The 24,373-nt window shown below is 44.2% G+C and overlaps 1 protein-coding gene across 1 annotated transcript in view; it reads left to right on the top strand.

Annotated features, from left to right (window-relative positions):
* The window catches only part of LOC117349797 (chloride channel protein ClC-Kb-like), a 60,220-nt gene that overhangs the window by 23,462 nt on the left and 12,385 nt on the right, over positions 1-24,373 (top strand). Inside the window, exons 11-17 of the mRNA XM_033923392.1 lie at positions 6,150-6,329; positions 7,966-8,035; positions 15,813-15,923; positions 18,406-18,619; positions 21,371-21,504; positions 22,290-22,426; positions 23,281-23,320. Coding sequence (XP_033779283.1) covers positions 6,150-6,329; positions 7,966-8,035; positions 15,813-15,923; positions 18,406-18,619; positions 21,371-21,504; positions 22,290-22,426; positions 23,281-23,320 — 886 coding nt within the window. The remainder of the gene's footprint in view (positions 1-6,149; positions 6,330-7,965; positions 8,036-15,812; positions 15,924-18,405; positions 18,620-21,370; positions 21,505-22,289; positions 22,427-23,280; positions 23,321-24,373) is intronic.

Here is a 24,373-nt window from a genome sequence, read left to right as displayed (position 1 = left end):
CATGGATTCCTGCTACCGAGGTGCATGACCTTACATTTCTTGGCGTTGAAGCCCAGCTGCCATGTTGAGGACCAGTTCTCCAATGTAAGCAGGTCCTGCGTCATACAATCCTGCAAATCATTTTCCCTTACTATATTGCATATTTTGGCGTCATCGGCGAATAATGTTACTTTACCCTGAAGCCCTCGTGTCAAGTCCCCTATGAATATGTTAAAAAGGAGTGGACCCAGGACTGAGCCCTGCGGGACTCCGCTGGTCACTTCCGATGTTTCAGAGAAGGTGCCATTGACCACCACTCTTTGAAGTCTACCACTCAGCCAATCTTTGACCCAAGTAGTTAGCGTCTCACCTATCCCCATTGATTTCATCTTGCTTAAAAGCCTGCGGTGTGGGACACTGTCAAAAGCTTTACTAAAATCCAAGTATACTATGTCCAGAGACTCCCCGGAGTCCAGCTTCGTTGTTACCCAATCAAAGAAGCCGATGAGATTAGATTGACATGACCTACCCCTAGTGAATCCATGTTGATTGGGATCCCTCAGATTCCCATCCTCCAAGATCATGTCTAACTTGCGTTTAAGTAGTGTTTCCATGAGTTTACACATACTGGCCTTGTAATTCCCTACTTCTTCCTTACTTCCACTTTTGTGTAGAGGGACCACATCCACCCTTCTCTAGTCCTTCAGTACCACTCCTGACTCTAAAGAAGAATTGAAAAGGTCAGTCAGCCACCAGAACTTCCCTAAGTTCCTTTTGCACCCTCAGATGTACACCATCTGGCCCCTTTGCTTTGTCTACCTTTAATTTAGCTAGCTCCTCATGAACACAATCCTCTGAAAATCGATCAGGATCTACCATTACTCCATCCCTATTCGTGTTTGTCTTCTGCGGTCCCACTCCTGGTGCTTCAGCCATTAACGCAGATCAGAAATATTTGTTAAGTAATTCAGCCTTTTCTGTATCAGCTTCTACATATTTCTCCCCTTCATTTTTGAGTCTCACAATATCACTTTTGCACTTCTTCCTATCACTGATATATCTGAAAATGTTTTGTCTCCCCGTTTTACCATATCAGCTATTTTTTCTTCCTTGTATCTTTGCTTTCATAGAAACACAGAAACATAGAAAAAAGCAGCAGAAAAGGGCTATAGCCCACCAAGTCTGCCCATTCCAAGTATCCCCTCCCCTGAATTTACTCCCTTAAAGATCCCACGTGAGTATCCCATTTTCTCTTAAAATCCGTCACGCTGCTGGCCTTTATCACCTGGACTGGGAGTCTGTTCCAATGATCCACTACTCTTTCGGTGAAGAAGTACTTCCTGGAGTCGCCATGAAACTTCCCTCCCCTGATTTTCAGCGGATGCCCTCTGGTGGTCGAGAGTCCCATGAGCCAGAAGATATCTTCTGACTCGATGCGTCCCGTGATGTACTTATATGTTTCAATCATATCTCCCCGTTCTCTTCTTTCCTCAAGTGAGTACAGCCGCAATTTTTTTAATCTTTCTTGAGCCCCAAGACCTTGAGCCCCAAGACCATCCTGGTGGCCGTTCGCTGAATCGACTCGATCCTCAGCACGTCCTTTTGGTAGTGTGGTCTCCAAAACTGAACACAGTACTCCAAGTGACTACTTGACCAGCCTCTCTTATCTTTTCCACATATTTTTGCCTGTCTTCCTCTTTCTGCGATCTTTTGTAGTTTGTGAAAGCTAACCTCTTATTCCTTAACTTCTCAAGCTACTACTTTTGCGAACTTCTATGCAATACACTCAGTCCCCATATATAAGTCCAATGATAGGGGACATAGTTATATCCAGGGTTCAGGCATAGAATTAAGACTTTTTTATTTTAATTTAACAAGTGAATAAAAAACCAATTGCAATCACAAATTTAGTCCATATCTCGAGAAGAGGAGAAATTAAAGAAATACACTATAATAATAAGACTGAGAAAGCAAATAGAATGTTAAGAATTATCAGGAAAGGAATGGAAAACAAAGATGAAAATGATATAATGCCCTTGTGCACCTCGAATACTGTCTGCAATTCTGGTCACTGCATTTCAAAAAAGATATAGTGGAATTAGAAAAGGTAAAGAGAAAGGTGACAAAAATAATAAAAAGGATGGGACTACTGCCCTATGAGGAAAGGCTAAAATGACTGAGTGGAGTAAAATGAGTAGACGTGAATCCCTGAGCTGGAGAAGCTGCAACCCTGCTCAAAGGTATCCTGTACAAATATATATATTTCCAATCAAAAATCATGTAACTCTCTGTCCAGAGCTCTGAGCCTTATTCTGGCTATTCATCCTCTTATATACTGATAAATGACATCATTTCTCAAACTTCACACAATTGGTCAAAATTCTTCCTTTCTATATATGACATTCCATACAGTTTACTCCATATGAGACAATTAAATTTACTTTATAATTTAAATAACAGCAGTTTCTTGCTTAACTCATTAAAACTTAAATGGTACAGTAAAGGTACCAACACCAGTTTCCTGTACTTATCATTCTTTGAATGAACATTCTTCTATAGGACAAGAGATTTCCTTAAAAGATATAATGCTTGCTATAACTAAGTTGGATAAGACTTTATATGAAAATGTATCACGTTATAGTAAATTTACAGAAGAAGCTATGATTAAATTCACTGAACAGGATAAAAGATTAAATAAGTTGGAGAAAAACTATGAGAAAATTGAATCTCAAATTAAGTCCTGTCAATCAGTACAGACATTTTCTATAAAAGATAATTTGATGATTCATTTTCAATTGGAAGCACTTGAGAATGCCTCAAGGTCTAATAATTTGAGACTACTAAATTTTCCTGTGACTCACTTTCTGTCTCCAAGGGAATTCTTTAAAATGTATGTGAAGGATGTGTTACAGTTGTTAATTGAAGATATAAAATATTGTGAATGCTTATTATATTTCATGAGGTATAAAAGAAGTTACTCAGGAAGGTGGGGTAGCTAATATAAATACTCCGGATGTCTTGATTTGACTAAAATTTTAGAAAATTCTCAAGATGTAATAATTAAAAGATCAACTTTATTGGTCTCTGTGTCCTCAGTGAAATGTGAGATGATAATTTTGAAGACATATTTTAAAAAAAAAGTCTGTACCTTTCTATGGTCAAACTATTCTAGTGTTTCCTGATGTTTCCAGGCAAACTCAAATTCAACATAAGGCTTTTCTCCTGAGGCCTCATGTCTTAGCAGAGGGAGGCACTTTCTTTTTAAGTTTCCTTGTAAATTCTTGGTAACATGGGGATCGGATTCCTATATTTATTTGGTCCCGGCTCATTTGGAAGCATTTATTTTGAATAAGGCCGAGAATTCTCAGAAATGATTACCCTTTCTCTCTTTACAGGATTATTGGGTTAAGTATAAATTAGCCTGCAAATGTGTATTCATTCTATGTTTTCTTTCTCTTTCTTTTCTTCTTTTTCTTTCACTCTTCATAATGTGGGCTTGATAGGATGATTATAAAGAACATAAGAATTGCCGCTGCTGGGTCAGACCAGTGATCCATTGTGCCCAGTAGTCCACTCACACGGCAGCCCATAGGTCAAAGACCAGTGCCCTGAATCTAGCCTTACCTGTGTACATTCTTGTTCAGCAGGAACTTGTCTAACTTTGTCTTGAATCCCTGGAGAGTGTTTTCCCCTATAACAGCCTCCGGAAGAGTGTTCCAGTTTACTACCACTCTCTGGGTAAAGAAGAAATTCCTTGCGTTTGTACGGAATCTATCCCTATTAACTTTAGAGAGTGCCCTCTCATTCTCTCTACCTTGGAGAGGGTGAACAACCTGTCTTTATCTACTAAGTCTATTCCCTTCATTATCTTTAATGTTTCGATCAAGTCCCCTTTCAGTCTCCTCTTTTCAAAGGAGAAGAGGCTGAGTTTCTCTAATCTCTCACTGTATGGCAACTCCTCGAGTCCCTTAACCATTTTTGTTGCTCTTCATGTACGTCGACTAGTGCTGGATGCAGTATTCCAGGTGGGGGTGTACCATGGCCCGGTACAGTCGCATGATAACCTTTTCCGATCTGTTCGTGATCCCCTTCTTAATCATTCCTAGCATTCTGTTCGCCCTTTTTGCTGCTGCCGCTCATTGCACAGACGGCTTCATTGACTTGTCGACCAGTACTCCCAAGTCTCTTTCCTGGGGGGTCTCTCCGAGTACTGCACCGGACATCCTGTATTCGTGTATAAGATTTTTGTTACCAACATGCATCATCTTACACTTATCCATGTTAAACCTCATTTGCCATGTTGCAGCCCATTTCTCGAGTATCTTCTTTTTTTATTATTCTGTATTGCCTTTTTCTTTTATGTTACTTGTAACGTTAGCAAAAATTATAAATTTAAAAAAAGATGGGCTTCTGGAAATCCACTGCTTATTCCTAGGATAAGCAGCATAAAATCTGTTTACTCCTTGGGATCTTGCTAGGTGTTTGTGACCTGGGTTGGCTAATGTTGGGAACAGAATACTGGGCTTGATGAATCTTCATTCTATTTCACTATGGCAACTCTTATGTTCTTATGTTATCCATCCTACCTTTAATTAAGGCTATCTACAAGGAGATGCTAAAAAGTTCTCAGCCCAACCAAGAAGAGAATGATGTGGATATGGTTCAATTAATGATCTGAAACAATGTCAAAACATACAGTAGAATTTCGTTTCTGCAAATTGGTACTAACAGAATAAGATAAGACTCTTTTCAGCTACAGTAGCAAAATAACTTGGTACTCCCTTCATCAAGGATTCAGCTCTGCTTGCGTGGAGAAGATGCAGATTGAGGTCTACAGCTGAGAGGATAAACCCTCTGTGGTACCTGTTGCCCAGCCTGCAGAAACCTTTTTGGAGCTTAGGGTCCATTCCCCTTGTAGCATTGCTCATCTACTGCATCACAGGGTCTTGAGTGCTGTCAGGCTCCCATAGAAGGCTGAGAGGGGTTCCATAGGGTACTGACTGCATTTCAACCTTTAATTTTGCATGTAAGCATTTGTTTTTTATGTAATATATTTGTATCAATCATTATGTTTGTATCATGCCGAAACATGGCCCGTGTCAAGTCCTACAATAAAACTTCTCTTGATCTTCCTTAATTCTGAAGGCCTTTAGTATTTTTTCTGTTTGGCTTGTTTGGTGCATGTTGACCTTCTCTTGCATCTCTTCATTTTTGTTTCTCTGCCTATTTCCATTTACCTAGACTGAGTTATCCTGTCCTTTGAACAAAGAGCTCTATGTGTGTCCTAATTATCAAGTCACTCTTCAGTCTTCTCCTTACCAAGCTCATAAAACCCAACTCGTTTACTTCTCTTCATCTTCATAGATCATATTATTTGGGCTTCTTGTAATATTTGTTATTTTCTCCTACATCTCTCTTATTTATTTATTTTTTTATAAATCTTTATTTATTTTACAAACTTACAACCATTTGAACTTAGATATGACACTTAATATTCAGCAATAAATCAAGTTATAAAGTTTATCTCCCTCCCTCCCTCCCAACCCAATCATATTATGTACTAAACACATATACCATTTAATAGATACTTTCCTACTATCCTTACCATTAATAAAAGATCAGAAATTTCCCCCCATCATGATCTTATACTATTAAGGGAAAAATTGATTCTATTCATTACAATAATTTGTTAATCTTGAAATTTATTAAAATTACCATTCTGTGTGGCTATTGTTTTTTCCATTTTATATATATAACATAACGAATTCCACCAAAAACTGTAGTTAAGTCTCTTCCAATTCTTCCAACTACTCGTAATTTGTTGAATGGCAACCCCAGTCATAATTAGCAAGAGCTTATTATTTTTTGAAGATATTTGATTCTTTGCCCTCATTGCCATTCCAAATAATACAGTATCATAAAGTGGGAGCTTAAACTTGGTACACTCGTTCAAGAAGGCCTTATCAATGCTACTATAGCACATTCAGTGAAAAAGATTTTTAACCATATACTGAAACATTGCATAATATATAACATGTAATTAAAAATATCTTTGTTGACTCTCGGAGTCCCTGAGTTTAACATAACCTTGAAAAAGTGACTTTACACACTGTGTATTCCTTCTCTGTAATCTTGCCCCAGTGACCCTTGACATTTTGATACCTCTGCAGCTAACCATGAAAGAACATCTAGAAACATTCTTCAATAACCTGACATATAGCATTGAAGAGCTTGCCATAAAGAACAACACCAGGCAACCTCCTTACCCAACCTACCAAAAAAACTGGCTGCAGTGGACCCATCCACATCTCTCCTCCCTTGAAATGTTCACCTTTTTCACCATAATGAAGGTACTGTAATAAACTAAGTAATGTGACAACTCTGCATTAAAATTTCATTTTAGTGTTGGTTCCAATGGAATATTAGAATAGACAAGCAACTCTTTAGAAAACCTTGCCACAGCTTAGCAGGTTCTGTCACAAATCTTAGGTATGCAGACCTGCCAAGAATCCCGCTTTTGCAGGCCATCTCCTGTGCTCTCACCAAGAAGCTGGGATCTCTCGCTGAGCAGCCTCCCATCCCACTGGCAACAGGAAAGGCATTCCTAAAATGTTATCAGCAGCAGGAGATAACATTGTGGTAAAACTTCTCCTGCTGCCCTGGAAGGGGAGGATACTACTGATACCACTGTAAGTAGGGCTGGGTAATGTTGTAAGTGAGGTGTAGTTATGAGCGGAGTGGGGCAGGCCATAAATCTTCTGCTTAGGAGGTTGGCCCCTTTGGCAGGGGGAACCTAGGATTGCCAACCAACTCCAATTTTGCTGCTGAGACTGAGCCAGCCCTGAATTTATTCTACTAGTGCTTCTAAATTGCTTTTGGATGGTAGAACTGCAAGTCCTTAAAGGCAATAGGAGATAAATCCAAGTTCCAGATGATCAGGAGCCAGTCACAAATCCAAGCTGTATACTGAGGGCTCAATATTCAAAGGAAATTAACCAGATAACAGCAGCCATTTTCCAGATAATTCATTTAGGGGCTCATTTTCAAAACATTCTTGCAGTGTCAATATTTCTGTATTATTCTGTCTTCTGATGTTACAATTTGAAATTGATGCAAGACTTTAGATGTTCTTTGTATTAGCTATATTCCTAAATTTGCCATTGGTGATTATATTTGTTTTTTGCATCAATAAAAATTGTTGGATCATAAAATCAGCATTGAAAAGTATTCTATACTGTGTGTGTGTGTGGGGGGGGGTTCAAGGGGGCAGTCTGCCCCAGACGCAGTCTTCATCAGGGCGCCAACACACCTTCTCTTCTCCGCCCCTTCCCACTTCTTCCTCTGCCACACGCACACCTGCGCCCCTTCCCCATAGTTAGTTGAAGCATGGAGATATTTGGGTAGTGAAACTGCTGTCTGGATAACTATCTGGATAAGGTTAGGGCAGAAAAATTGCTCTCCTAACTTTATCAGGATAGTGGTCTCAATATCACCATTATCTGGATAGCTCTAGTGCTAACCTCTTTATCTGAATATTCAGTGCTGTTTACAAACTGGATAGGTTCTCTGGATATTTGGGAGAATTTTAACTGTTGGGGAGGGGTGAGCATAGTACTCAAGTTTTGTAAGATACAATTGGATTTGTTATGTATTGTTCCTGTGGATTCTGTGCCAATAAAAAGTATTTAACATTTAAAAAATGATTTTTATTTGATGCCAGATTTTCCCAAAAGGGTTAATCCAGTGCTAAGTTTACCCCATTGCATACAGGAACTTGTAGTCTTACTGTTCTTAGGGACTGCTACTGGGAAACTAGAACTACAAATCCTTATATGCAATAACATAAACATAGAACTGAATCAAATCTGTTGCCAGATGGGAATCCTAGCTAGACTTTTGGCAGTGTAATTTGCTTGCTGAGTTTTCATAACTTCTGCATTTTTCAAGATTCAAATAGAATTCTTTTTCTCATCTCTTTGGTTACAGTTTTTTATGCTTTTACTTGCCACTAGCATGATCGTCCCAGCTGGCTACTTCCTTCCTGTGTTTGTCTACGGTAAGCACGTCCCAAAGATATGGCTGGCACCTCACCGCTGGTCATCCTAATGGGATAAGCTGGTTCCAAATTTGTCCCATTGTAGTTTTGATTTCTTTAGGGAACTTAATGGAGAAATCAGATCTATCAATAAAACAATACCTGGATCAGCCTGATAGGTTGACCTGGGGTGAAGTGGCAACCCTTACTTTACATTTTTTTTGTACCCTATTTAAAAACCATATCGGCCTGTATGACTTGACAACCTTGCTTTCTGCTGCTGGCACAATATCATCCATGTGCCATAACTTATGTGGTTATAAGATTGTGTGCCTTCTGCAGTAATGGTGTAGCCAGGATTGATTTTTTTTTTTGTGGGATCTGAGATTAACTTAGGTGGGTACTATGCAGAATGGATGCTGAGTATGCCTCTATTCTCCTATCACATGTCCATGGCATTGCCACTGACTAGATGGGCCTGATTCCAAAATGGTTGGGGGGAATAACCCACCCAAGTTTACTTATGGCTATTTCCCTGAGCTCTACAGATTTATCTTGATAAACATTTCTCAAGTTTCTCAGACTTCAGTAGTGCCTGCTACATGAGACAAACTTCCTACATGTAGACTAATGGCTACTAAATCAGTCTCACCAGATTTAATCGTACAAAGAATTTTTTATTTATTTATGAATTATCATACAATACTCATCTCAGTCTACGCGGTTGGGGACAGCACTCCAACATAGCAACTATGTTTCGCCCAAATTGGGCTTTATCAAGGAATATCCCCCTATAAGATATAAATAATCCGTTTCAACAATTAATAAATAATTAACATTCAGTTAGCTTATATAGAATTTAGTATATTCTTAAAAGTATTAGCAGACAAAGTAAAGAGATAGCTTAAGCCAAACGACTCATGCTCCCCACGCTTAGTTGTTCAATCAGCTAGGGAACTTGGCTGCGGTGTTCTACTGATTTATTTCAAAAATCACCTGATAATGACGTAGTAAGTAAACATCTCATTCTTTAGCACTCTCCAGACCAGTAGAGGTTAACTTTACGAATGGGTATATATCTAATCATGACCAGCAGGTGGAGACTGAAAACAAAACTTTGGGACAGTATATACTATCCTCCCTTCTCTATTTCCCTCAGTCTTCTTTCAGTCTCCAGCAGGTGTTGAGTGATCTGTACCCATCTCTCTTGGTAGGGCTGTTGGAATTTGTTTAGGGGTTTATTGTCCCTGTTTTTGGCCGGACGGAGCTTGGTCGGGCCCTGTTTGGGGGTCCGTCCGACCTCGGGGGTGTCAAACCCGGCGGGTCACGAGCGGGGTCCCTCCCCCCACTTCCTCCACCTCCCCACATTTTTTTAGAGGAGCCTCAGCAGTAAGCCTTGCCCCCTAAGTCAAGCAAGGCATATTGCTTCGAGAGCCTGTGGAGTCTGTTCTGTAAAAAAAAAAAAAAAAAAAAATCCTGAGGTAGTGCTGGTCTGAAGGGTTGTTTCCCTTTAAGAAAACTGTATTTTACTGTATTTTTTCATGTAACCAGCACTTTTTTATAGCTAGGTCGCGTCTGGAGCAATTGTGCCCTTCTCCGGGGGAGTAGGCCACAATTTTAGTCCAGCCGCGAGGCACTCGCGGCCGGCCTGAACTCGGCGGTTTGGGTCGGTGAGGTGGTGGAGCTCCGTCGGCAGCGGCTGCAGGCGCCCAGAGCTCCCCGCCGATGGTGCCTCGCGAGTCGGCTTGGAGCAGTGGGGAAGCCCGGTCTTCCACAACCGCCCACGGAGGGATTCCCCGAAGGATTCCCTCTCAGCTGATTTTTTGACAGCTGATGCCGACTTGCCTGTCTTAGCGGCTGAGACTGTTCAGTCTTCTCAGCCGCTACAGGCCATGGAGGGAGCATTTTTGGCGGGAACTTCGCCATTTTCTTTGTCTGGCCCCTCCATTTTGTCTGCAACCTCAGGTGACCTTCCCCCTGTATGGCGAACACAGGGGCAGGTTTCAGCATGGACCCCTGCTGGGGCAGGGAGTCCCTGGGGACCCCCAGGGGTTTTTTGCCCCCAATTTATTTTCTTTCTTTGTGCGGACTTTTGGGGGTCCCACGTGCGCCTGGGGGGTTTCGGGGGGGGTTTCCCTCCGCGCCCCCTATGGCTTTGCCTCCCTCTTTTCGTTTGGCGTCCCCTCTTCCTCCTCCCTCATCCAAGCGCCCGCGGGGGGGCTTGGATTGCGAATTGGTGGGCGGAGGAGCGTGTTGGCCTGGTTGAGGACCTGGCTGCTTTGGCGGGCTTCCAGGATCCTCTAGAGGGGACGCCTGTTGGCAGCGGGGCGGCGGGTTTCCCGTCTTCCAGAGCAGATGCGTCCGTGGTGCGCTTTTTTATTCAGAGGGATGAGCTTTTAGACCTGTGTAGCAGGTCTCCTTGGTGCTGCATTTTTGCAGTGGCGCCGCCGGAGACCCCGCGTATGGGGGCCCCTCTGCTTCAGGGGGTCTGTCCTGGTTCCCGCTCTTTTCCTGTGCGTCAGGATTTGCGGGATTTTGTGTTGGCGCAGTGGCCTATGGGCGCAGTTTCGTTTGGTGTGCGCCTTGGCTCTTGGGTATCCCGTCCCGGAGGGAGGTAGGGCTACCTTAATTTCGCCAATGGGGAACGCGGTGGTCTCGGCACTTCCTAAGCGGCATACCGTGCCTGTTATGGACGGTTCTGCTCTTAGGGTCTCGGAGGCGCGTGCGTTAGAGACTCTTCTTAAGTATGATTTTGATGTCTCTGCCTTTGGGGTCCAGGCGGCTGTTTGTGGGGAGCTAGTCGCTCGCGCCGTGTTTCGGTGGGCTGAGCGTGTCCTGGATCGGGAGTCTGATGACTGGTCTCTAGTGGATCAGGAGGTAGCGAAGATTGCGATGGCTGCCTCGTTCCTCTCAGATGCTCTTTATGACTTGGTGCGGATTTCGGCTAAGTCTATGGCATGGCCGCGCGGCGTATTTTGTGGCTGCGCGCTTGGGCGGGCGGATTCTGCGTCCAAAGCTAAGTTTACTAAAGTTCCCTTTAGGGGGTCTTTTTGTTTGGAGAGGAATTAGATGAGTTGATTCAGACTCTGACGGACTCGAAGGTGCCCCGTCTGCCTGAGGACCGTGCCCGCCCTGCGTCTAGGTGTGGGGCTGCCCGGGGGCGTTTGCGGGAATTTCGCAAGTATCGCCCGGGGCGTGGGGCTGCTTCTTTCCCGGCTCAGGGTTTTTCCCGGGGTCGGTTCTTCCAGCGCATGCAGCCCTTTCGGGGGGCCCGTCGGGGGGCAGGGAATCCCTCCGCCGGTTCCCCCGCTTCCCGTCCTGCGCAATGACTCCTTGCCGGCGCCCCCTTTGGTTCCGGTGGGGGCCCGGCTGCGCAAATTTTTCCCCAAATGGGCCGAGATCGCGTCCGATCAGTGGGTCCTTGAGGTGGTGCGGGACGGTTACGCTCTGGAGTTTACCCGCTCTCTGCCGGACCTTTTCCTCGCTTCTCCATGTCAGACTCCATGGAAGACGCAGGCTTTTCGTCAGACCCTTCAGCGTTTGCTAGATCTCGAGGCAGTGGTGCCGGTGTCCCCTACGGAGTGGGGCACCGGCAGGTACTCCATTTACTTTGTGGTGGCCATAAAGGAGGGGACCTTTCGGCCCATCCTGGATTTGAAAGGGGTCAACAGAGCTCTCAAGATTCCGTCTTTCCGCATGGAAACGCTGCGGTCGGTCATTCTGGCGGTTCAGCCGGGGGAGTTTCTTACGTCTCTCGATCTGACGGAGGCCTACTTGCAGGTTCCAATTCGGGCCTCTCATCAGCACTTCCTTCGCTTTGCGATCTTGGGGCGGCACTTTCAGTTCTGTGCGCTTCCCTTTGGTCTGGCCACGGCTCCTCGGACGTTCACCACGGTAATGGTGGTCGTCGCGGCAGCCTTGCGGTCGGTGGGCATCCTGGTTCACCCCTACCTGGACGACTGGTTGATTCGGGCAAAGTCGTTGCAGGAGAGCTCCCGGGTTACGGCTCGGGTGGTGGAGTTTCTCCGGTCGCTGGGCTGGGTGGTCAACCTTTCCAAGAGTCGGTTGGTCCCGGCTCAGCGTCTGGAGTGCCTTGGGGTTATGTTCGACATCTCCTTGGGGAAGGTCTTCCTTCCAGAGGCCCGGGTGAGCAAATTGCAATCTCAGATTCGCCTGCTTTTGGCGTCCCGGGGTCCTCGGGCGCGAGATTTCCTCCAAGTCCTGGGGTCAATGGCGGCGTCCCTGGACGTGGTGAGGTGGGCGCGGGCCCACATGCGTCCTCTTCAGTATGCTCTGCTCCGGAGGTGGTCTCCCCAGAGGCAAGATTTGGATGTTCCGGTTCCCCTGCGAGGCTTGGCGCGCTGCAGTCTGCGCTGGTGGCTCCGGACCCCTCACCTGGTTCAGGGGGTGGGTCTGGATCTCCCGCAGTGGACGGTGCTCCTTACGGATGCGAGTCTCCTCGGTTGGGGGGCTCAGTTTATGGGCCACTCAGCTCGGGGCACCTGGTCCGCGGAGGAGGCCTCCTGGTCGATCAACGAGTTGGAGACCAGAGCGGTCAGGCTGGCGCTGTTAGCTTTCCACTCCCTTTTGCTGGGCAAGTCGGTCAGAGTCCTGTCGGACAATGCCACGGCGGTGGCTTATGTCAATCGTCAGGGGGGCACCAAGAGCACTCCTGTGGCGCAGGAGGCGGCTCGGCTCATGGTTTGGGCGGAGTCCCATCTTCTGGACCTCTCGGCTTCTCATATAGCCGGGGTAGTAAATGTTCAGGCAGACTTCCTCAGTCGTCACTTCCTGGATCCAGGAGAGTGGTTTCTCGGCGCCGGAGCGTTTCGGTTGATAGTGCAAGATTGGGGGCAGCCCCTGATGGACCTGATGGCCACGAGTGGCAACGCCAAAGTGCCCCGCTTCTTCAGTCGTCGCAGGGAAGGGCTGGCCGAGGGTCTGGATATTCTGGTCCAGCCGTGGCCAACGGAGGGGCTGTTGTATGTGTTCCCTCCTTGGCCGCTGGTGGGCAGAGTGCTTCTTCGCATTGTTCACCATCCGGGTTTGGTGGTGCTGGTGGCTCCGGATTGGCCTCGACGTCCGTGGTATGCGGATCTGGTGAGGCACCTGGTGGCGGTTCCTCTTCCTCTGCCTCTCTCGGACGACCTTCTGATGCAGGGTCCCATTCCCTTGTTCGACCCGTCTCTCTTCTGTCTTACGGCGTGGCTCTTGAAAGGGGTCGCCTTAGCAAGAAGGGATATTCAGACAAGGTGATCGCTACACTGTTGGGGTCCCGGAGGCTTTCTACCTCTCGGGCTTATGTGCGGGTTTTGCGTCTCTTTGAGGAATGGTGTCGGGCGCGGGAAGTGACCTCTTTTCGCGCTTCTCTGCCTAACATTCTAGAGTTCTTGCAGGATGGCCTGGATAGAGGCCTGGCTTGGTCTTCTCTCCGGGTTCATCTTGCGGCCCTGTCGACCTTTCGAGGGTTGGTGTCAGGTCAGCGTTTATCGGCTCTTCCTGATGTGATTCGGTTTCTGCGGGCGGCCAAGTTGCTTAGGCCTCCCCTACGGCCCTCGGTTCCCTCTTGGGATCTTAATCTGGTTCTCTCTGTTTTGGTGCGCCCGCCTTTCGAGCCCTTGGACGACTGTTCTTTGAAGGACCTTACTTTGAAGGCGGTCTTTTTGGTGGCCATTACTTCTGCTAGGCGTATTTCTGAGCTGCAGGCTTTCTCTTGTAGGGCTCCCTTCTTGGAGTTGTCTAGGGAGCGGGTCGTCTTGCGGCCTGTTCCTTCCTTTCTGCCGAAGGTTGTTTCTCCTTTTCATGTCAATCAATCGGTGGTTCTCCCGGTCTTGGGTGGTCGGGAGGGCTCTTCTGAGCAACGGCAGCTGCGCAAGTTGGATGTCGGTCGGGTCCTTCGCTCTGATGTGCAGCGGACCCAGGAATTCCGGAAGTCCGATCATCTCTTTGTCCTCCTGGCTGGTCCTCGTCGGGGAGCTGGCGCTTCTAAGGCTACTATTGCGCGCTGGATCAAGGAGACGATTGCTTCCGCTTATCTTCTGAAACAGCAGCCTGTTCCGGAGTTTCTCAAGGCTCATTCCACTCGGGGTCAGGCGGCTTCTTGGGCTGAGTCGTCGCTCGTGCCTCCGGTGGATATTTGTAAGGCTGCGGTTTGGTCCTCCTTGTATTCTTTTGTTAGACATTATCGGGTAGATGTTCAGGCGCGTCGGGACGCGGTGTTCGGTGAGCGTGTTCTGGTATCGGCCCTTCGGGGGTCCCACCCGTGAGAGGGACTGCTTTGGTACGTCCCATTCGTAAAGTTAACCTCTACTGGTCTGGAGAGTGCTAAAGAAGGAGAAATTAGGTTCTTACCTGCTAATTTACTTTCTTTTAGCTTCTCCAGACCAGTAGAGGTCCCCACCCTGTCTGTTGTTGTTGTTGTTGTTGGGGCTGTTTTCGCGGGCAGTTTTTGTTTTTTGCTGCGGGTTCTAGTATTTTTCTAGGGCCGGGGAGAATTAAAGAACAGCGGCTGTGGCTCGGCTGGCTTAGCTGGCGAGCTGTGGGGACATTTTCCTTCGGGTATTTCTCCTCTGCATTTTCCAACAGCATTTGGGTATGTTATTTGTTACTCCTGTTCGGAGTATTGTTTTCTTCCTGTTTTCCAGTTCTTGGTTCTGCTTGGCTATTCGGCAGACTGAGGGAAATAGAGAAGGGAGGATAGTATATACTGTCCCAAAGTTTTGTTTTCAGTCTCCACCTGCTGGTCATGATTAGATATATACCCATTCGTAAAGTTAACCTCTACTGGTCTGGAGAAGCTAAAAGAAAGTAAATTAGCAGGTAAGAACCTAATTTCTCCTTCCTGGCCTATCCACGTATGTCTGTCAGACTAATGTCATCCATTCAACTTCTGAGTTCAGACCCCAAGGTTTTACGCAATTCAAGCTGTATATCCACTTCTGCTCTTTAAAATTTAATCTCTCTTAATAGTTTCCTCCCTCCCACCACAACTGAACCTGATCTATAACCCTCCATCGTATATCTGAAATTTTATGTTTCATCTCACGCCAGTGTTGGACCAGGGGTGCTTCCAGAGCACCCGTATTGATCCTAGATTTATGTTCCATAAGTCTGATGTTAATCTTTTGACTAGTTCTACCCACATATACTAGTTTACATGGACACTCAATCATGTAGATCAGTGGTTCCCAACCCTGTCCTGGAGGACCACCAGGCCAATCGGGTTTTCAGGCTAGCCCTAATGAATATGCATGAAAGAGATTTGCATATAACGGAAGTGACAGGCAGGCAAATCTGCTCCATGCATATTCATTAGGGCTAGCCTGAAAACCCGATTGGCCTGGTGGTCCTCCAGGACAGGGTTGGGAACCACTGATGTAGATTACATGATCACTATTACAAGAAGTATTCGAAGTCGCCTGATAGTTCTTATTTGTACTTGAGTACACCCAAGTGGGGCCCTCCATAGTTAAATCACACCACTGGCATGTACCACAGCGTACATGATCATACGGATCAATACGGGTGCTCTGGAAGCACCCCTGGTCCAACACTGGCCATGAGATGAAACATAAAATTTCAGATATACGATGGAGGGTTATAGATCAGGTTCAGTTGGGGTGGGAGGGAGGAAACTATCAAGAAAAATTAAATTTTAAAGAGCAGTAAAACCAGGACAGGCTCTAACTCTTTGGGCTGGCCTAGTGAATTGGCAAACCTGGTGTGCAAGAGAATGGAGTGAGAATTCTGTGAAAAATAGTATGATAAATATAACAGGGTTTTATCTGTGCTTTCACAGGTGCTGCTCTGGGGAGACTTTACGGTGAGATCATGGCAAAAATATTCCCTGCAGGCATCATCTCAGATGGCCTGAATATCAAAATCACACCTGCAGGTTACGCACTAGCAGGTAAGTTCCTTTACAAGAGCTAGAAACATAGAAACATAGAAAATGACGGCAGAAAAGGGCCACGGCCCATCAAGTCGCCCACTCTAATGACCCACCCCCTAACATCCTCCATGAAGAGATCCCACACATGCCTATACCATTTTTTCTTAAAATCTGGCACGCTGCTGGCCTCAATTACCTGTTGTGGAAGATCATTCCAGTGATCAACCACCCTTTCGGTGAAGAAATACTTCCTGGTGTCACTATGAAATCTCCCACCCCTGAGTTTCAACGGATGTCCTCTTGTTGCCGTAGGTCCTTTAAGAAAAAAAGATATCCTCTTCTACCTCAATACGGCCCGTGACATTTTTGAACATCTCAATCATGACTCCACTTTCTCTACGTTCCTCGAGTGAGTATAGCTGCAACTTACCCAGCCGTTCCTCATACGGGAGATCCTTGAGTCCTGAGACCATCCTGGTGGCCATTTGCTGAATCAACTCAATTTTCAGCACATCCTTTTGATAATGTGGTCTTCAGAATTGTACACAATATTCCAGATGAGGTCTCACCATGGATCTGTACAACGGCATTATGACTTCGGGCTTCCGGCTGACGAAACTTCTACGGATACAACCCATGATTTGTCTAGCCTTGGATGAAGCTTTCTCCACTTGATTGGCAGCCTTCATGTCTTCACTAATGATCACTCCCAAGTCTCGTTCTGCTGCAGTCCTTGCTAAGGTCTCACTGTTTAGGGTGTAAGTTCTGCATGGATTTCTGCTGCCAAAGTGCATGACCTTACATTTTTTGGCATTGAAACTTAGTTGCCAAGTTTTTGACCAATGTTCCAGTAAGAGTAGGTCCTGCGTCATACTGTCGGGCACTGTGCTTTTGCCTACTATGTTGCATAGTTTGGCGTCATCGGCGAATAATGTAATTTTACCTCGAAGCCCCTCAGCCAAGTTTCTTACGAAGATGTTAAATAGGATCGGGCCCAAGACCGAGCCCTGCGGCACTCCACTAATCACCTCCGATGTTTCGGAGAGGGTACTGTTCACCACCACCCTCTGAAGTCTACCTCCAAGCCAGTCCTTAACCCATGCAGTTAATGTTTCACCTAATTCCATCGAACTCATCTTGCTCAATAACCTGCGGTGTGGGAAGCTATCAAACGCTTTACTGAAGTCCAAGTACACGACGTCCAGGGACTCCCTCATATCCAGCTTTCTTGTTACCCAGTCAAAGAAGCTGATTGGATTGGATTGGCAGGACCTTCTCTTTGTAAATCCATGTTGGTGGGGATCTCTTAGATTCTCCTCGTTCAGGATCATATCCAATTTGTGTTTGATTAGCGTTTCCATGAGTTTACTCACTATCGATGTGAGACTCACTGGCCTGTAATTCGCAGCCTCCGTCCTGCATCCCTTTTTGTGGAGTGGAATGACGTTATCCGTTTTCCAGTCCAAGTGTCATCTTTCAGTCTTCTTCCAGCAGAATTGGCCATCGATCACCTTAAGCAAGACAGGGCTTTCTGAGGGGTTATTAGTGATGCCATATCAGTGCCAGTATAGAACTTCTAATTGATGCAAAGGTATAAATTATTAAAATTTAGTTTTATTATTAAATATTTTATCTTGTTTGTGTTGCTGACATCAATATAGTTCCATTAGTACATTACAATTTTTTTGATAAATAATCCTAAAGGTTTTTCTATGATATTATGCTACAATATTTATCTACATGAAGCAGTCATTTCTGAGATACAGAGAAGGATGACCTACAGCAGTTGAAAGTTATGGGGGTAATTATATCACAGGCACCTGGATCTAGGCATCCCGAGGACACTAAGTAGGTGCCAGTTCTATAAAGCAAAGTAAGTGCATTCTTTCCTTTATAGAATACTAGCATAGGGTTATTTTTTAATTAGGTATTTATATACTCCCTATCAAGGTTAAATAAGCGGTTTACAATTAGGTACTCAAGCATTTTCCCTATCTGTCCCAATGGGCTCAAAATCTATCTAATGTACCTGAGCAGTATTACAACTTTGTAAAGCGCTCAGGGACAGATAAGATTGACCAGCATGGAGTAGTGATAGGGCTTTCACATGCTTTCAAATACCACTGCCTACCATGAAGATGATTTGAGGTAGTTTCTATGGCAGGCACCTAGGAGATATCCTTAACAAAAAAGATGATGATAACCAGTACTGCACAGAACAGCTGAGCAGCTGGGGGGAGTCAGATGGTTCTTAATTGCTGAAATCTACTGTTAAATTGTTTACAATTTATGAAATGCCACTTTAGTAATTGTTAAATATACAGCTGCTTTTTGCAGCTCCTCTTCTTCATCTGTTTTCTTCTCACCTCTCTGTCCCAATATCCATAGGCTGAAGATTAAGCTGGTTATGACTATACGTAGATTGTTCTCCACTCTACTGTTTATGTGTCTGTATATGCAGATATGCACATGTATGGTTCTCTGGATTTTTTCCTGACAGGTGCAGCTGCCTACTCGGGTGCCGTAACCCATACTATCTCCACAGCACTGTTGGTTTTTGAGCTTACCGGCCAGATGTCTCACATTCTACCAGTCCTTATTGCAGTGTTGATAGCCAATGCAATCAGCCAGAGGTCACAGCCATCTTTCTTTGACGGCATTGTCATTGTTAAGAAGCTACCATATCTCCCAAAACTTACCGTGGGCAAAACAGGGTGACAAATTGTTGTTTTTTTAATTACATTTTTTAAATATTTCCCTCTATGTACACTTTAAAAAAAAACAACCTTGTTCTACTTTCTCTTTCCACCATTCACCACCTAACTTTAAGAAAGTAGACCTCTGCTGAACAGGGACCATCTTATACCTCTGCTGAACAGGGACACTGAGACCATGTGACTAAAAGATTAGGTTCTTACCTGGGATAATCTTTTTTTTGTTAATCATCTCAAGAGTCTGTACGTTAGGTGATCAATCCATTGTCATGAACCGTCTTTCCAGAAGTGTGTCACTCACAACTTTGAGCACCTCCCATATTCCCAGTGGAGTGGAGTGCTCCCTTCAGTTTGTACCAAAGCAATCGATCTCCACTGGAATAGAACACAAAGAAGGAGGGGTATGGGGAACCTCCCTGTAGACATCATATCTTTCTGTTCTGTTCTGCACTGCAACTCATAAAGAGAAAAAAAATCATTAGCAGGAATTTTTTTTTTTTTTTTTATTATTTATTTATCAATTTTCAAATAAACAATCAAGTATACACTTGTACAGAAAGGAGAGACATTAAAGAACACATTCCAAACAAGACAATAGTTATAATCAAAGAAAAATAATCTTAATCTCCTCCTCAAGTCCTCCTATTATGGATCCAAGATGTAAAACGGATTAGCAGGAATTTATAACATGGCAGCAATAGTGAACCAACCTGCTGTGTGCAACAAGCACTTATATCAAAGGAGCCAGAGGCTTAACCATTCACTTACTTATACAGGATTTCCTTATGCTTAGCCATCTGGCTGACAGGAGAAAAACTCCAGGCCTGGAATCTAGAAATATCCGAGGGCAGGCCGTATGGACTCCTGAGAAGATTAATAAAAAAAGTTTATCTAGGTAAGAACCTAGGCCCAGATGCACTAAAGTCAGCAATCATCACTAAACCTGTTTTGACAGCTTTAGTGATGATTGCATTTGCTGACCTGATGCAGAAAATGGTTCACTATATAGTTTTCTACATGATCGCTCATTCCCCGATCCAACCATCCATATTAATATTAAAATGCCATTGATGCTCTAATATGACTTCCCAATGCACTAAAAAAAAGTGATCACTTTTAGCGATCCAACAAATTGTTTAGCTTTTTTAAATGGGCACAGATGCTGTGCATATTACACATGCACAAAATCTACCCTATTAGAAAAAAACATCCTCCCTGCCGATGACAGCCCACCTGATGCACTGGCACTGTGAACTGACACCCCCTTCCCTGTGGCAGCGAAAACAACAGCAGGAATGCCCACTTCCTCCTGCCACGGCATCTCCTCCACCCTGCGCAAAATAAAATTGGCAGGAGGGATACCCACTCCCTCCTGTCAACACACCCTGAGGAGTCCATCCCTATCGATTTTTGCAAGAATTGAGGGATTTTGAGTCTGATAGAGGCTTCATTTAAAAAAAAAAAAAAAATTGTTTAAAATCCAAGATGGCTGCCATCAGACAAATTGTGTCAAAAAAGGCCCTTGGGGACTTTTAACCCCCCCCCCCCAAAAAAAAAAAAAACAATAAAAATGAAACAGCAAGAAAAACTGAAGGGGGCACTACACTCTGCTAGGAATGTGGGAGGTGCTCAAAGCTGTGAGTGAAACTCTTCTGCAAAGCTGGGTCAATGCAATGGACTGATTACCTAATGTACAGACTCCTGAGTAGATGTAACAGAATTATCTTTTCCCCAATATTCAGGCTGTAGAAGGCAGCCTACCAAAATCCCACAGTCAGCGGTAAACCTGGAAATTCCAGTGACCGGCATTTGAATATCCAGATTTTTTGACTGGCTATAACCTAACCAATTAAGTAATATTCATCACTGACTGTTATACTGGGCAAAAATAGGACTAATATTTAGATGGTCTGATTTGCCCACTAAACTTAGCCAGTCAGTACTGAATATTACCGGTTATTATGGGATATAGCCAGTTAACCTTTATCTGCTAACCGTGAATATTCCTATCTTATGCTGAATATTCACGGTTAGCTGGTTAAATGCTATTTAATCAGTCAGTGGCCATTTCTGGCTGGTTATAACTTTGACTATTAGGGGTATGTATACTGATGGCAAATCATTAATAATCAGCATAATTGCTCTTATTAATTTTCCATTTAATTATAGATCACCTGTTAATCTTTTGCCTTCAGACAGAAATCCCTTCCTTCATTTCATTTACTAGTTGTCTATCTCATGTTTCTGGTTAAACAGTCAAAGAATATTACAATATAATATTTTAATGGTAACAGTATACAATTGATCACACAATTAACACCAAATGTAAAACAGCAGCAGCAGCAGCTAAGAGACAATAAGTGTCAGGACAAAGCAAGCTATACATATGTTTAAATCAAGACTGGCTCCCGATAACCAAAACAGTGACATTAGGGTTCAAGATGGAACAAATCAAATTTAACTCAAGACTAGATTTTGTTGGAAAGGCAGGTAAACAGAGCTCGATCAGCCCCTCTTTCTTATTATTTTTGATTCCAGAAAAAGAATCATAAATATATAAGTATGTAATCATCCCCATACTGGGACATCAAGCCCAGTATCCTGTTTCCAACGGATAATCCAGGTAACAAATACCTGGCAAGATCCCGAAAAAGTAAAATAGATTTTATGCTGCTTATCCCACTTCTTTAGCAAAGCTCCAGCATAAAATGGTTGCTTGCTATCAAGCATTATGCTCTTTCTTTATTCCAGAGCTCATGATATCTGTGCTGAGGATTTCATGGTTGCTGACCTGAAATACCTGGTGAAAGGTTTCCAATACAAAGACATCCGAAGTCTGCTTAAGGTTTCCAACCTAACACAATTCCCGCTGGTGGATTCTGAAGGTAAGTAAGGAATGATAGTGGGTTCTGGGCTTCAAATGCAACAGAATATCTTTTTAGAGTGGAAGTAACAAACGAACCAAGCTCTGTCCCTGCAGCCCCATTTGATAGGGCCAGGGCTCCTGGGCCCACTCCATTCTGTTTACTATAAAGGCCCCTATTCTTTCTGTATGAAACACCATGAAGAGTTGTTAGAATGCAATCAACATGTTCTAGTAATCCTTCCATCTTCTTGTCTAGAGCAGGGGTTCCCAACTCTGTCCTGGAGGACCACCACAGCCAGTCAGGTTTTGGGGTAGCCCTGATGAATATAATGGCGGTGGCAGTGACAGGGTGCATCTCTGCTCCATACATATCATTAGGGCTATCATACTGAATGACTTTGCTATGCCAATGACATTACAATTATCATCCCATGTAGTACAGCTTTGTCAAATAGTATTCAAATTATAGAGTCAGTGTTGAATCTGATAGATTCTTGGATGCAAGAATTCAAATTCAAATTAAATCAAGAAAAGACCAAATTCTTTTTTGTCCCCTCACAAAAGACCATAATTGAACTATCAATTAAAATAAATTCATCATCTTATATGATAGGTTCAAGAATTAAAATATTATTGTCAATTACTAGTTGAATTGAATAGAGGGTAGATGAATACATGAATAAATGACCAGTTGTAACTTTTCTATTTGTCCAGTCCCATTTACTAACCTGCCTATTGATCTTTCTGTGAAATTCCTTACTGTAATGTTTTTCTTCCTTTGACTTGATCACATTTCTATTCCAGATTCAAAGATTCTGCTGGGTTCTGTAAAGCGAAAACATCTGGCAAAGCTTCTCTCCCAGCAACTGAGCACTGAGCAAAGGCTTCAGTATCTTCTCAGCCAATCTCCAGAGAACACAGTTGGGACCACTGACCTATCTGTGAGTACCCAAGAAGGGGTGCAGCTTCTACAAGTTTTTAGGGTGTTAAAAGAAGTGTGGTATAGTGGTTAGAGCTACAGCTTCATCACCCTGAGAGTGTGGGTTCAAACCCCATGATGTTTCTTTTGACCCTGGGCAAGTAATGAAATCCTCCACTGCCCTTGGTTAATATAGACTGTGAGCCCTCTGGGACAGATAGGGAAAATGCTTGAGTATCTGATTTGTAACCTGTTCTGAGGTTCTTTGGGGGCATGGACTATATAATCAAATAAATAAGAATGTTTTGCTGAAGGTTTCGAATGCATCAATATCCTATACCAGTATGTGAAGAGTCCAGGAATGGATGGATACCTTTCTGTAACCTAGGTGGCATGGCAGCAATAGGGAGATAGAAGGAAAGCTACTGCAATAGTTGGGTAAACTGAGATATACAGAGACAAAGTGGTACTCACAAAGTTTACAGATTCTCAGAGTCAGGGATTAGAACTGAGGTACAGTGACTCAGCCAAGTTTACAGAGTTTGTTGCAGAGCTGGCGATTCAATTTCAGTTCCTAACTTTCTTACTTTACCATTAGTTCAAAGAACCAGAAGATATAGAGAAAAAGATCTGTAGCAGGCTACAAAGATGATCAAACAACATGCCAAGTATCTCAAGTATCAAAGTGTATAAATAAATACCGATATATCTTAAAAAATTTACCATCAGTTCAGGACAGCAGCACACACAGCCTAACACTGTACTACCTAAGAACAAGTAAAAGAAAGGAGAGAAGCCCAGGGAGGAAAGAGTAAAAGCAGTGAGGAAATGTCCAACAGGTTTAATGTTCATGGAATTCCTTGTTTTGTTGCCTAGATTCTGAATGAAAACGGGACACCTGGATCAGATAAAGCTGGTAAGAGCAGAGACCTTGTTTACTGCAGAACTGTTGTATGTGGTTATCAGTGGGATCATTTAGCAATTTGGCTTCCAAAAGGATGATAAATCCAGTGGCATAGTAAGGGGGGGTGGAGGGGTGGTCTGCCACAGGTGCCATGATGGTGGGGGCGCCAGCACCCCTCCTCCTCTTCACCCCCGCTTCTTCCCACTCCTCCCCTCGCTATATGGGGCCCCCCTCCCTTCCCCTGTACCTTGAGTTGTTCCCTGCTGCAAGCAGCAACTTTAATGTGCTCCTCGCGACTGCGTCATCTCTCCCGCTGATGTCACTTCCGGGTGCCGCACATAGGAAGTGACATGTAAAGGGCAAGTGTCCACACTTGCATACTGCTTGCACATGTTAATTTACACAATACTACCACTTACTCACAAAAGTGCCAGGAGTGGACAACCATGGTCCTCAAGGGCCACAACCCAGTCAAGTTTTCCTGAATAAATATGCATAAGATCTATTTGCATACAATGGAAGCAGTAGGTGCAAATCAATCTCATGCATATTAATTGTGGAAATCTTGAAATCCTGCCTGAGTTGTGGTCCTCAAGGACCATGGTTGCCCACTCCTGCTCTAGGCACTATTCTGTAACAGTCAAGATATATTTTCAGCCCAATACTATCCTTGTAATAATTAAAATGCACAGATAGGGAAACCATATGTTTATCGGCTGCTAGTAAACATATAGGAATAGATTCAGTATTTGGCACCCAAATTTGGGCGTTGAAAAAAATGAGTAATGAGCACTATTCTATAAGTAGTGTTCCGAGTTGGGCACCATTTACCAAATAGTGCTTAGTGAACATAAGAATAGCCTTACTGGGTCAGGCTGCTGGTTCATCTAGCCCACACAATGGCCAATCCAGGTCACAAGTGCCTGGCAAAAACCCAGATAGTAGCAGCATTCCATGCCACCGATCCAGGGCTAGCAGTGGCTTCCCCAATGTCTGTCTCAATAGCAGTCTATGGACTTTTCTTCCAGTAACTTGTCTAAACCTTTCTTAAAACCAGCTACATTA

Source organism: Geotrypetes seraphini, chromosome 16 (genome assembly GCF_902459505.1).
Source record: "Geotrypetes seraphini chromosome 16, aGeoSer1.1, whole genome shotgun sequence".
Lineage (NCBI taxonomy): Eukaryota > Metazoa > Chordata > Amphibia > Gymnophiona > Dermophiidae > Geotrypetes > Geotrypetes seraphini.
The sequence above is the reverse complement of the archived record's forward strand: the minus strand, read 5'-3'. Positions and strand labels throughout refer to the sequence as shown.